A 15,337-nucleotide genomic window follows, 5' to 3' on the forward strand; every position below is an offset into this window, starting at 1 on the left:
CACAACTGTCAATACTAGACAAATCAACAAGATAAATATTAACAACGATATCCAGGACATGAACTCAGATCTGGACCAAGTAAACCTAATAGACATCTACAGAACTCTCCACCCCAAATCCACAGAATATACATTCTTCTCAGCACCACATCACATCTACTCTAAAACTGACCACATAATTGGAAGTAAATCACTCCTCAGCAAATGCAAAAGAATGGAAATCATAACAACTAGTCTCTCAGACCACAGTGCAATCAAATTATAACTCAGGATTAAGAAACTCACTCAGAGCCACACAATTTCATGGAAACTGAACAACTGGCTCTTGAATGTTAACTGGATAAACAATGAAATGAAGGAAAAACTGAAGATGTTCTTCAAAACCAAGAAGAACAAAGGCACAATGTACCAGAATCTCTGGGACACATTTAAAGCAGTGTCTAGAGGGAAATTTATAGCAATAAATGCCCACATGAGAAATAAGGAAAATTCTAAAATTGACACCCTATCATCAAAATTGAAAGAGCTAGAGCAGTAAGATCAAAAAAAAACCTCAAAAGCTAGCAGAAGAGAAGAAATAACTAAGATCAGAGCAGAACTGAAGGAGATAGAGACACAAAGAACTCCTCAAAAATTTAATAAATCCAGGAGCTGGTTTTTTGAAAAGATCAACAAAATAGACCGCTAGCCAAATTAATTTCAAAAAACGAGAGAAGAATCAAATAGAAGCAATAAAAAATGATAAAGGAGATATCACCACCAATTCCACAGAAACACAAACTACCACCAGAGATTACTACAAACAACTCTATGCACACAAACCAGTAAACCTGGAATAATGAATAAACTCACAGACACTTAAACCCTCCTGAGTGTAAACCAGTGTAAATCCTGAACAGACCAATAACAAGGGCTGAAGTTGAGGCAGCAATTAATAGCCTACCAACCAAAAAAAGGCCCAGGCCCAGATAGCTTCACAGTCGAATTTTACCAGACCTGCAAAGAGGAGCTGGTACTACTCCTTCTCAAACTATTCCAAACAATACAAAAAGGAAAGAATCCTTCACAAATCATTTTATGAGATCAACATAAAAATCAGGTATCATCCTGATACCAAAACCTGGCAGAGACTCAACAAAAAAAGAAAACTCCAGGCCAATATCCATGATGAACACAGATGCAAAAATATTCAATAAAATACTAGCAAACCGATTGCAACAGCATATCAACAAGCTTATGCATCATGATCAAGTAGGCTTCATCCCAGGGATGCAAGGCTGGTTCAACACACGCAAGTCTATAAACATAATCCACCACATAAACAGAACCAAAGATAAAAACCACATGATTATCTCAATAGATGCAGAGAAGGCCTTCAACAAAATTCAGCAGCCCTTTATGCTAAAAACTCTCAATAAACTAGGTATCAACGGAACGTATGTCAAACAATAAAAGCTATTTACGACAAACCCACAGCCAATATCATACTGAATGGGCAAAAACTGGAAGCATTCCCTTTGAAATCTGGCACTAGACAAGGATGCCCTCTCTCACCACTCCTATTCAATATAGTACTGGAAGTTCTAGCCGGAGCAATCAGGCAAGAAAAAGAAGTAAAGGGTATTCAATTAGGAAAGGAGGAAGTCAAATGGTCTCTATTTGCAGATGACATGATTGTGTATTTAGAAGACCCCATCATCTCAGCCTAAAATCCCTTAAACTGATAAGCAACTTCAGCAAAGTCTCAGGATATAAAATCAATGTGCAGAAATCACAAGCATTCCTATACACCAATAACAGACTAACAGAGAGCCAAATCAAGAATTAACTGGCATTCACAATTGCTACAAAGAGAATAAAATACCTAGGAATACAACTAACAAAGGATGTAAAGGACCCCTTCAAGGAGAACTGCAAACCACTACTCAAGGAAATAAGAGAGGATGCAAACAGATGGAAAAACATTCCATGCTCATGGTTAGGAAAAATCAACCTATGGCCATTATTGTTAAAATGACCATACTGCCCAAAGTAATTTATAGATTCAATGCTATCCCCATGAAGCTACAATTGACCTTCTTCACAGAACTGGAAAAAAGTCACCTTGAACTTCATATGGAACCAAAATACAGCCCACATAGCCAAGACAATCTTAAGCAAAAAGAACAAAGCTGGAGGCATCACACTACCCAACTTCAAACTATACTATACTACAAGGCTACAGTAATCAAAACAACATGGTACTGGTACCAAAACAGAGATCTAGACCAATGGAACAGAACAGAGGCCTTGGAAGTAATGCCACACATCTACAACCATCTGATCTTTGACAAACCTGACAAAAACAAGCAATGGGAAAAGGATTCCCTGTTTAATAAATGGTGTTGGAAAAACTGGCTAGCCATGTGCAGAAAGCTGAAACTGGACCCCTTCCCTACATCTTATATAAAAATTAACTCCAGATGGATTGAAGATTTAAACATAAGACCTAACACCATAAAAACCCTAGAAGAAAACCTAGACAAAACCATCCAGGACATAGGCATAGGCAAGGACTTCATGACTAAAACACCAAAAGCAATGGCAACAAAAGCCAAAATAGACAAATGGGATCTAACTAAACTTAAGAGCTTCTGTGCAGCAAAAGAAACAATCGTTAGAGTGAACTGGCAACCAATGGAATGGGAAAAAAATTTTTGCAAGCTACCCATCTGACAAAGGGGTAATATTCAGAATCTACAGAGAACTAAAAAAAAATTTACAAGAAAAAAACAAACAACCCCATCAAAAAGTGGGTGAAGGATATGAACAGACACTTTTCAAAAGAAGACATTTATCAGCTAACAAACATGAAAAAAATGATTACCATCACTGGTCATTAGGGAAATGCAAATAAAAACCACATTGAGATAACATCTGATGCCAGCTAGAATGGTGATCATTAAAACATCGGGAGACAAAAGATGCTGGAGAGAATGTGGAGAAACAGGGATGCTTTTACACTGTTGGTGGGGGTGTAAATTAGTTCAATCATGTGGAAGACAGTATGGCAATTACTCAAGGATTTAGAAATAAAATTACCATTTGACCCAGCAATCCCATTACTGGGTATATACCCAAAGAATTACAAATCGTTCTATTATAAAGACACATGCACATGTATCTTCATTGCAGCACTCTTTACAATAGCAAAGACTTGGAACCAATCCAAATGCCCATGAAGGATAGACTGGATAAAGAAAATGTGGCACATATACACCATGGAATACTATGCAGCCATAAAAAAAGGATGAGTTTATGTCCTTTGCAGGGATATGGATGAAGCTGGAAACCATCATTCTCAGCAAACTGACACAAGAACAGAAAACCAAGCACTGCATGTTCTCACTCATAAATGGGTGTTGAACAATGAGAACACATGGACACAGGGATGGGAACATCACACACTGGGGCTGGTTGTGGGGTGGGCGGCTAGGGGAGGGATAGCAGGGGGTGGGGGGAATTGGGCCGGGATAACAGGAGAAATACCTAATGTAGGTGACAGGGGGATGAATGCAGCAAACCACCATGGCATGTGTATACCTATGTAACAATCTTGCACAATCTGCACATGTACCTCAGAACTTAAAGCATAATTAAAAAAAAAAAAAAGAATGAATCAAGTCAATGGGTCTTATATGCACTATTAAGTGAAGCAATATACATGTTTTGGAAGTCCCTGAAGGAACAGAGTGGAATCAAAAAAAGGCAGAAAGTTTATTTGATGTAATAATAAAAAAATTCCCAAATCTCAGTAGAGATATGAACATCCAGATACATAATGGCCAAAGTTCCCCTAACACACTGAACTTAAAGAGGTCTTCACTGAGACATGTTATAATCAAATCATTTAAAAAAAAACATACAAATAAAATAATTTTGAAAGCATCAAAAGAAAATCCACTTGTGACATACAAGGGAAGTTCAATAGGATGAAGGTTTCAGGCCAGGAGAGAATGGGATTTAAAAAAAGGGGGGGGTGGGGATGATATATTCAAACACTGAAAGAAAGAAACTGCAAACTAAAAATACAGCATACAGCAAAGCTGTCCATCAGAAGTAAAGAAGTGACAAAGACTTACCCAGACAAACACATATAAAGAGAATTTATCACCACTTTCTTCCAGTAGAAGTTAAAGAATATTAATGAGCACCATGAAAACATAAAAAAGTATAAAAATCATTAACATGAATATGCATTCAAAATAAGTATACAGTCAAATGCAGAATACTATATAATATTGTAGTAATGCTGCATAAATCATTTTTTACTCTGGCATAAAAATTAAAATTAAAAATAATTTATGATTATTCACTAATAGATACACAATATAAAAAGTTACAAAGCATGGCAACAATAACATAAAATGTGAGGAAGTGAGAGGTAAGTAAAAGTGTAGAGCTTTTGTATCCTGTAGCTCACAATTGTAATCCCAGTACTTTGGGAGGTCAAGCAAAGAAGATTACTTGAGGCTAGGAGTTGGAGACCAGCCTGGCCAACATAGTGAAACCTCTCTACTAAAAAGACAAAAATTATCTGGGCATGGTGGCAGGTTCCTGTAATCCCAGCTACTTGGATGCTGAGGCAGGAAAATCACTTGAACCCAGGAGGCAGAGGTTGCAGTGAACCAAGATTGTGCCAGTGCACTCCAGCCTGGCCAACAGAGTGAGACTTCATCTAAAAAGTACTGGAAGTTCTATCCAGAGAAATTAGGCAAGAAAAACAAATAAAAAACATCCAAATAGAAAAACAGAAGTGAAACTATTTTCTAAATACATGATCTTATATGAGAAAATCTTGAGAAATTCAACCAAAAAAATGTTAAACCAACAAAAAAATTCAGTGAAGTTGAAGGATACAAAATCAACATACAAGAATCAGTACATTTTCTATACACTAAAATGAACCATCTGAAAAAAGAAACTTTAAAAAAATCCCATTTAAAGAACATCCAAAATAAGATACTTAGGAGTAAATTTAGCCAACAAAATGAAAGATCTGATACTGAAAACTATGAAACATTTTTCAAGTAATAGAGGAGGACACAAATAAATAGAATGCTAGCCCATGTTCATGGATTGAAAAAATTAATATTGTTAAAATGTCCATATTACACAAAATCATCTACACATTCAATGTAATTACTATCAAAATTCCAATGTCATTCTTCACATAAATAGAAAAAAAAATTCTAAAATTTGTATAGAACCATAAAAGACCCCAAATAGCCAAAAGCAATCTTGACCAAAAAGAACAATGCTGGAGGCATCACACATCTGACTTTCAAAATATATTATAAAGCTACAGAAATCAAAACAGCATGGTGCTGGCATTAAGAAAAAGACATATCAACCAATGGAACAAGATAGACTGCCCAGAAATAAACCCACACATTTATGATCAATTGATTTTTGACAAAAGTTCCAAGAACACACATTGGGGAAAGGATGGTCTCTTCAGTAATCAGTGCTCAGAAAACTGGAGATCCATGTGCAGACGAATGAAAACAGAGCCTTATCTCACCCCATATATAAGAATCAACTGAAAATGGATTAAAGACTTAATCATAAGAACTGAAGTGGTAAAACTGCTAGAAGAAGCTCTTCTAGAAGATACCAGAAAAGTTTCATGGCATTGGCCTAGGCAATGATTTCTTGGATATGACACCAAAAGCACCCTGGTGTTGTGGTGACTAATTTTGATATTTAGAGTGAAGATGAGGTTTCACCATGTTGGCCAGGCTAGTCTCGTACTCCTGACCTCAGATTATCCACCCACCTCGGCCTTCCAAAGTGCTGGAATTACAGGCGTGAGCCACCGTGCCTGGCCTGGTATTTTTTTCTTTACTGACAGAAGACAGGGAGAACATATACCGGGAACAATGAATACTGCCACACACTCTTATATAAACTATGCATACTTATGCCAATAGTAGTAGGCATAAAAATTTTGTATTTCACAATTGCTTGTGTAAGCACCAACACATGCAGTTATATAGTATGTTCACTGAACAATTTACCTGACCATAACTGGCAATTCTGCTTATGACATTTTAATTATATCTACGATTTAATTAATGCTGACTCACTGGTCATGAATATAACCATTAAAAATATTGACTTTATTAAATAACTTCCAGGAATGTAGGAGCAAAAGCAAGGACTGAGTTTTTAAAGTTTATATTGCATATACATGAGGGAATTTTTGGAAAGTAATAAGAATGTAACAAACAAAATAGGAACTAAAATAAAATGGATCATAAAAAGTAAACGATATGTTGGTACAATGAGAAAAAGGTAATATACAGTTTCAAGGAAATTGTTAGGTAATGAAAAGATGAATAGTCAGGCACAGTGGCTCATGCCTGTAATCTCAACATTTTGGGAGAATGAGCAGGTGGATCATTTGAGGCTAGGAGTTCAAGACTAGCAGGGTAACATGGTGAGAGCTTGTCTCTACCAAAAATTAGTCTGGTGTGGTGGTGTATGTCTGTGGTTCCAGCTACTCAGGAGGCTGAGGCGGGAGGATTGCTTGAGCCCAGAAGGCAGAGGCTGCAGTGAGCCTTGATCAGGCCACTGCACTCTAACCTGAATGACAGAGTGAGAAAAAAAAAAAAAGATAAGGATGTTCACAAGGAAAGGATACTTGCTACAATTGTACAATGGGCTCATAAATTTATTTTCAAAATAAATTAAATGGAAGTAATAACTACTTTAAAAGTAATAATAAAACATACACAACTTACTTTTTCACTTATAAAAATGTTGTCATCCACTGGGTGTTCTTCCAGGCTTCTGCTATTTTCACTAAAAATTGCAAAATCATTGTCTTCCTTCTTTAATTCATAAAGAACATGCTGAAATTCAACTGCAGATTCCAGAGGCTCGATCCCATAAGAAACATTTTCAAATTGCAGTATTCCTCTGTGAAATTATGAATACAGTTTTAAGAGCTTTTAATCAAAATCTATATGACTTTCTGACAAAATCCAAAAGAAAAAAGACACAAAACATTTTGAGTCCAGTATTTTGATCTGAATTCTTAGAGATGACTCTGAAGATTTCCCTAATCCACAAAACCAATTTTCTATTTCATTTCTGTGTAGTTGTACACAGCAGCAAAAATTACTTAATCAGCCGGGCGCGGTGGCTCAAGCCTGTAATCCCAGCACTTTGGGAGGCCGAGGCGGGTGGATCTCGAGGCCAAGAGTTCGAGACCATCCTGGTCGACATGGTGAAACCCTGTCTCTACTAAAAATACAAAAAATCAGCTGGGCATGGTGGCGTGTGCCTGTAATCCCAGCTACTCAGGAGGCTAAGGCAGGAGAATTGCCTGAACCCAGGCGGCGGAGGTTGCGGTGAGCCGAGATCGCGCCATTGCACTCCAGCCTGGGTAACAAGAGCGAAACTCCGTCTCAAAAAAAAAAAAAGTTACTTAATCAATTGCTAGCTATACAAGCATATACCATGACAGTCATTGAGTCATTCTATTGTCTTCCAAGTCAGTGTCTCAATGAAAGCAATTGTAAACAGAAATCTTGATGACTTCTCTCTTGTTTGCAATGCTTTTGAAAAACTATTATACTGCATATACAACAAATATATATATACATAATATAAAATGAAAAATATATATATACACAATATAATATAATATATATATATAAACAATATAAAATGAAAAACTTTACTTTTAAAAATAAAATTTGGCCAAATTATGAAATTTATTAATTTTGCTTATATAGTCTGAAAAAGAAATTAAAAGTAAGATTTTAAAGAGTAAATGACTTGTATGACTATTTTTGTCTGAATACAGTTAACAGCCCAAGTCACTACTCCCTAAAAAACAAATTTCAGATCCAAACTTCAGGGTTCTATGTAAGAAGCACTGAAAAAGAATAGTTGTATGTGAAAGCAAGCATTCTACACTACAAAATGAAGGTGGAGAATTTCCTGACAGAATGGAAAACTCTCTAAGCCCTAAGGAGGAAACCCAATAACTCTTGAAGAGCTCAAGATAATAATTATCATTTTAAAAATGAGTATTTTTCTGAGTATTAAAAATTATTTGTTTATATATAATTTGCCTCCTCAGTGTGAAGATGATTTCCTTGAGAAAAAGCATCTCTTGTTTATTTTTATATCTCCAACACTAAAACACATGGTAGGTAACATAAATATATTTTCAGGTCAGTATTTTGACCCAAAATACTAAGTCATAGTATTTTGTCTTAGAGATGACTCTGAAGAGACAAAAGATTACCCTAATCTACAAAAACCAATGCTCCACTTCACTTTTTTATAGTTATAAAAGCAACAGAAATTACCTAATCAATTGCTAAGTGTGCAAGCATATGGCATTAACAGTGATCCAGTCATTTCCCTGTTTTCTGAGACAGTGACTGAGCTGTCCTAAACTTAGCTCCTCCAGCCCTTGTAGTCAAACATGTTCAACTGTCTTTTCTGTAGTCAAGGAAACATGACACAGAGCAAGGAGACTAGGAAATCTAAACCTTCAGAAAGGTTAAAAATGTCTCTGGTCAGTGAGGAAAGTGAGGAGAAATAAGAGAGCTGGAAATATGTTCAAAGGGGAATATCATTAAATAATCTCCACATAGGAATCCTCCTTCAGCCCCACACTTAATATAAAGAAAACAAATTCCCTGCAGCCAAATATTATAAGTACAGTGTTCTGTAATCAACAGTAGAAAGCAACCTCAGTCCAGAGCATGTGCTGACTGTAACCATGGACTCTGGATAGCCTTCAATATTTCCTTGGTAGTAGCATTGAGTCTAGAAAAGAAAAAAAGCATAGTTACTTAGGAAGTGACAAAACTTTCTAGTGATTTTCCTACTTCTATGAGATTACTATTTGACACCCTGCTCCCAAAGTGTTGTCTTAAGTTTTAGGTAAAAATGTCTTCCAGTATATAAATTTAGGTACTCAGTTAAAAGACAAAGATGGTGAATCTGGATTTCTTTAAAAACCTAATTAATATGCTGCTGAAAAAAGAGTCATAAAAATATAACGACACAGGAAGATTGAAGATCAGACACCAACACAACCAAAAGGATGATTCTGAATTTCCATTAAGAGAGGAAATGTGGGTCGAGTGCAGTGTCTCACACCTGTAATCCCAGCACGTTGGGAAGACAAGGCAAGTGGATCACAAGGTCAGGAGATGGAGACCATCCTGGCCATCGTGGTGAAATCCGGTCTCTACTAAAATACAAAAAATTGGCTGGGCATGGTGGCACACGCCTGTAGTCCCAGCTACTCAGGAGGCTGAGGCAGAGGAATCACTTGAACCCTGGAGGCTGAGATTGCAATAAGCCAAGATCATGCCACTGCACTCCAGCCTGGTGACAAAGCAAGATTCTGTCTCCAAAAACAAGAACAACAACAAAAAAAAAAAAAAAAAAAAAAAAAAAAAAAAAAAAAAAAAACAGAGAGAGAGAGGAAATGTGGACTTTAAGGCAAGAAGTATTACTAGAGATAAAGAGGGACATTTCGTAATGATAAGCATTTCAATTTACCAGGAAGACACAAATATTCCAAATTGACATTCACTTAATAACATAGCTTCAAAATATATAAACTCAAAATTGAAAGATAGTAAAAATGGAAAAAATTACAGTTAGAAAAAAAATTCTTTAAAGTTAATTGCTCTCAGTAACTGATAGATCAAGTGTTCAGAATCTACAGAAGGTTTGAACAACATGGTTAATATGGCCTAGTTAATATACGCAGAATACTACACCTAAAAACTTTAGAATATATGCTTTCTAAATGTACATGGAACATCTACAATATAAAAACCATACTCCAGGCCATAAAGCAGGACTCAACAGATTGCAAAGGAATTAAATTTTAGAGTTGGTCTCTGAGCACAGTACAATCAAGCTAGAGATACAGAGAGTCACAAACATTGTCACAGATGTGAACATTATATAATTTCCAATATTCAGTGGTGCTATAAATTTTATTATAAATAAATATAAGATTTCTTATAAACACACTGTTTTATGATGGAACTAAGGGAAGGAAAAGGGAGCAATAAAGCAAAATGATAATCCCATCCAATAAAAGTGAAGCAACATGATATCTAATTTAATATTTCATCACATTTTTATTATATGTCAAGCATGTGCTAGACACTTTTCTAGGCACTGGTGTTATATCAGTGAATAAAACAGACCAAAAGCCCTGCCCTCTGGATGATTATATGGCACTGGGAAGACAAACAATAAAGTAAATAAATAAAATATATGATACATCATGTATCAGTAACTGCCATGGGAAAAAGGCAAAAAAAGTAAAGGAAATAGAGAGAGTATTAAAAGACCAATTTAAAGTAGGGGTTAGTCAAGGACTAATAGGATGATTTTGAGTAAAGACCTGAAGGAAAAGAGGATGAAAAAACATACGGGTCTCCTGGAAAAGAGCAAGCGTTTGGATACCAGAAAATAGTATGAGGTCTTTGAAAGGAGAACATAGCTGGCATATTTGAGGAACAACAAGGCTAGAACAAAGAAAACAAGGTAGAGAATAACAGGAAACAAGGTCAGAGTAAAAGGGAACCAGGTGACTCTGGCTTTCACTCTGTGAGTGGCTGGAGGCCATCTGCTGAGGGTTCTGAGCAGCGAAGCAAGGTGATCTGACTACATCTTAACAGGACCAATATGGTTGCCATCTTGAGAACTGACTGAGGCCAGGCATGGTGGCTCACGCCTGTAATCGTAGCATTTTGGGAGGCTGAGGCAGGCAGATCACCTGAGATCTGGGGTTCAAGACCAGTCTGGCCAACATGGCAAAACTCCATCTCTACTAAAAATACAAAAATTAGTTAGGCATGGTGGTGCATGCCTGTAATCCCAGCTCTTTGGGAGGCTGAGGCAGGAGAATTGCTTGAACCCAGGAGGCAGAAGTTGCAGTGGGCCAAGACTGCACCACTGCACTCCAGCCTGGGCGAGAAAGACTCTATCTCAAAAATAAACATTTTTTTTTTCATTTTGTACTTTCTAAATTTTCTTTTTTTTTTTATTGCATTTTGGGTTTTGGGGTACATGTGAAGAACATGCAAGATTGTTGCATAGGTACACACATGGCAGTGTAGTTTTCTGCCTTCCGTCCCCTCACCTGTATCTGTCATTTCTCTCCATGCTATCTCTTCCCACCTCCCCACCCCCCCGTCCCTCCCCCATTTCTCCCCAACTGACCCCAGTGTGTAGTGCTCCCCTCCCTGTGTCCGTGTGTTCTCATTGTTCAACACCCGCCTGTGAGTGAGAATATACGGTGTTTGATTTTCTGCTCTTGTGTCAGCAAAAATAAATATTTTTTGAGACTCTGTCTCAAAAATAAATAAAGAAAACTGACTGAAGGGATAGACAAGGTGAGGAAGCAGGGAGATTATTCATGAAGTTACGGCAATAATCCAAACTAGAGATGATGTTTACTTGGAAATGGGTGATTTCAGTGGATGGAGGCAGAGGAAAAAGGTAGATGCTGTACAGTTAGTTTGAAGGGCAGGGTCAATAGAATTTATGGATGTATAAATGATGGATGAGACGAAGAGGAGTTAAGAAAAAAAGAAATAGTTTTTCATCTGTGATTTTTGTCCCATAACATTTGTGTCCACTTTTCTTGTTGTTTATGTTCTTACAAATATAAGTAATAAATAAATATTTTTATTTAACAAAATATAAATAAATTTTAAAATAGTGCCTATGTTCTCGGAAATGCAAAAGGTGCTAAGTCAATCTAATTTGTCTTTACCAAAACTTCAGGAAAGCCTGATCATTAATCAGTAAATGTCTTAAATATATCCCCTGTGAATCCTGAGAGCCTTCTGTATTAATAAAGCATTTACTAATGTAAAAAACAATTTTTATTAAAAAGTCCATAAAACACAGAATTTAAATCTTACCTGAATATCTGAAGAATGAGCATTCATGGATCCTTGCTTATACAAATAAACCATAAAATTATCTGCTAAAAAATATCTGAATATAAAAAAGTGAGAAAATTTTTTAAATTATTCTATCTGAAACATATAAAAAGACAGTACACTTGACACTCTCAGCCAAAATCTGACCCACCCTCTGTTTTGTAAATAAAGGTTTACTGAAACATAACCATGCCCATTCACTCACATATTGTCATGGCTCTTTTCATCCTATAAGACCAGAGGTTAAGTAGTTTGGACAAAGAACATATGGCCTTCAAAGTCTAAAACATTTACTATCTGAACCTTTAGAGAAAATGTCTGTCAACCTGACATAAAAGTAGTATTTTCTTTTGACATATATTTAATGTTTATTTAAAGCAATATACATTGACTCAAAATAGTTTTTCTACCTTAATGGAGCCCTTTTAAGAAAAAAAAAGAAGAGCATTTTAAAATGTAAAAGACAGCTGGCCACGGTGGCTCGCGCCTGTAATCCCAACACTTTGGAAGGCTAAGGCAGGTGGATCAACTGAGCTCAGGAGTTTGAGACCAGCCTGGCCAACATGGTGAAACACATCTCTACTAAAAATACAACAAATATTAGCCGGGTTTGGTGCCAGGCACCTGTAATCCCAACTACTCGAGAGGCTGAGGCAGGAAAATGAGAATCACTTGATGCATTGAAACCAAATCATTTTCTGTGTGCTAAAAAAAAAAGAAAGAAAGAGAAAGAGAATCACTTGAACCTGGGAGATGGATGTTGCAATGAGCCAAGATCACACCTCTGCACTTCAGCCTGGGTGACAGAGTGAGACTCCATCTCAAAAGGAAAAAAAAGTAATAGACATAAACTGGATGTTGGATTGTAAGAGTTTTCTATTCTTACATTCTAATGCTGTATTACTATGCAAATATACTACTTTCATAATGAAGTGGAAGAGTACTGTATAAAGATCTTATTCATCTGAGCATATGTACTGAAACATCCAATCTAAGTTCAATTTTGGTACTAATCCTTGCACTCATGATGCCATTTTAGTTATCTTTCTTCACTTCACTTCACTTCTTCACTTCATATAATAAGCCATCCGCACTAGCTTCTGTTGGAAAGCCTCCACTGAAACTGATCTCACAAAACTTACTAATGACCTCCTGACTGTCCAGCCTAAAAGACAATTTTACATCAAGTAAAAATACTTGACACGAACAGCCGGGCAGGGTGGCTCAACCCCTGTAATCCCAACACTTAGGGAGGCTGAAGTGGGTGGAATGCTTTGAGCTCAAGAGTTCGAGACCAGCCTGGGCAACAAGGTGAAACCTCATCTCTATGAAAAACACAAAAATTAGCCAAGTGTGGTGGTGCATGCCTGTGGTCCCAGCTACTCAGGAGGCTGAGGCGAGAAGATCACTTGAGCCAGGAGTTCAAGGCTACAGTGAGCTGAGATCACAACAGTGCTCTCCAGCCTGGGTCACACAGAGAGACCCTGTCTCAAAAATAAATAAATAATAAAAATAATTTTTAAATAAATTAATAAAATACTCTCAAGCACTTCATACTGTGGACCACGTTCCCCTTCTTCAAATCATCTCTTCTTCAGCACTAATGATACCACTTCCTCCTGGTTCTCCTGGATCTTATTCATTTCTGTGGTTTCATTTACTACTTTTATTAAAAGGTTGCTTTGATTATTACAGCTTTGCAGTATATTTTGAAGTCAGATAGTGTGATGCCTCCAGCTTTGTTCTTTTTGTTCAGTATTGCTTTGGCTACTGAGGGCCTTTTGTGATTCCATAGGAATTTTATTATTTCTGTGAATAATATCATTTGAATTTTGGTAGGGATTGCATTGAATCCATGGATCATTTTGGACAGTATGGACATTTTAACAATACTAACTCTTCCAGTCCATAATCTTTGCATTTATTTGTGTCTTCCTCAATTCCCTTCATCGTGCTTTATAGCTCTTGGTGTACAGATCTTTCGCTTCCTTGGTTAAACTTACTCCTATGTATTTTATTTTTTGGAGCTATTATACATGGGGTTGTTTTCTTGATTTCATTTTTTGGAAAATTTGTTATTAATGTATATAAATGCTATGATTTTTGTAAGTTGATTTTACATCCTCCAACTTCACTGAATTTGTCTATTGGTTCTAACAAACTTTGGTGGCGTCCTTGGGGTCTCCTATATATAAAATCTACATATAACATTATGTCACTGCAAACAGGAACAATTTAATGTCTCCCTTTCCCATTAGGATGCCTTTTATTTCTTTTTCTTGCCTAATTGCTCTGGCTAGGACTTCCAATACTATGTTGAATAGAAGAGGTAAAAAATAATGATAATAATAAACATCCTTATCTTGTTCCTGATATTAGATGAAAAACTTTCAACTTTTTACCACTGAGTATAATGTTAGCTATGGCTTTGTCATATATGACCTTTACTGTGTTAAGGTATATCTCTTCTATACCTAATACCTAATTTGCTGAGAGTTTTCATCATTGAAGAATGTGGAAACTCACACTTCTCTCCCCCATCCTAAACTAAATTAACAGCCATCTGCACATTTCCCCTTGTGGGATATCCCACAAGCACATCATATCCAGCTTTTCCAACAGGAAGCCATATCCCCCAACTCAGGTCTCTTCTCTTTCTCCCTCTACCCCACCAAATCCCTGCCACCACTATACTTAATCTATTACATCTTTTTTCTGCCACATCAGCATTTCTCAAAAACCAACAAAGGAAACTCCCTATCTCTATGCAGTCATTGCTCTGCTTCTCATTATTTTTCATATAGCTTCCTAATGGTCATTAGGCTATCATAATCATTAAGGAGATAATTTCTCAAAATGATATACACATTCCCTATCCATCTCCCAAGCTCTGCTCCCTCCATTTCTCAACACTGCTTATAGTCTTAATAAGACGTTCAAATACAATGTGAGCTCTCTAACTTTCCCTCATACTCCTCACAAAGATCTTTGGGTTATCATCCACCATATTCTTTTTCTCTTCTGTCTTAAAGAGTAAGTTAACTTTTTCTTTGGGAGAATTCTTTGGTAACTGACACATAATAAACCACTTGTTTATACCATTTTTTGTTTGTTTGTTTGTTTGTTTGTTTGTGACAGTGTCTCGTTCTGCACTCCGTCAGCCAGGCTGGTGTGCAAGTGGCCCCATCTCGGCTCACTGCAACCTCTGCCTCCCAGGTTCAAGCCATTCTCCTACCTCCCTTTCAAATAGCTTGGATTACAGGCACACACCCACACCACCACCCCTGGCTAATTTTTGTATTTTTTTAGTAGAGATGAGATTTCACCATGTTGGCCAGGCTGGTCTCAAA

General features: G+C 36.7%; 1 protein-coding gene across 1 annotated transcript in view; it reads right to left on the minus strand.

The window, feature by feature from the left end:
• The window catches only part of ADAM32 (ADAM metallopeptidase domain 32), a 156,135-nt gene that overhangs the window by 112,772 nt on the left and 28,026 nt on the right, over window positions 1-15,337 (minus strand). The window contains exons 4-6 of the mRNA XM_039463376.2: window positions 11,967-12,042; window positions 8,756-8,832; window positions 6,786-6,963 (exon numbers count right to left, since the gene is read on the minus strand). Coding sequence (XP_039319310.2) covers window positions 6,786-6,963; window positions 8,756-8,832; window positions 11,967-12,042 — 331 coding nt within the window. The remainder of the gene's footprint in view (window positions 1-6,785; window positions 6,964-8,755; window positions 8,833-11,966; window positions 12,043-15,337) is intronic.

The sequence above is a fragment of the Saimiri boliviensis genome, chromosome 13, assembly GCF_048565385.1.
Source record: "Saimiri boliviensis isolate mSaiBol1 chromosome 13, mSaiBol1.pri, whole genome shotgun sequence".
NCBI lineage: Eukaryota > Metazoa > Chordata > Mammalia > Primates > Cebidae > Saimiri > Saimiri boliviensis.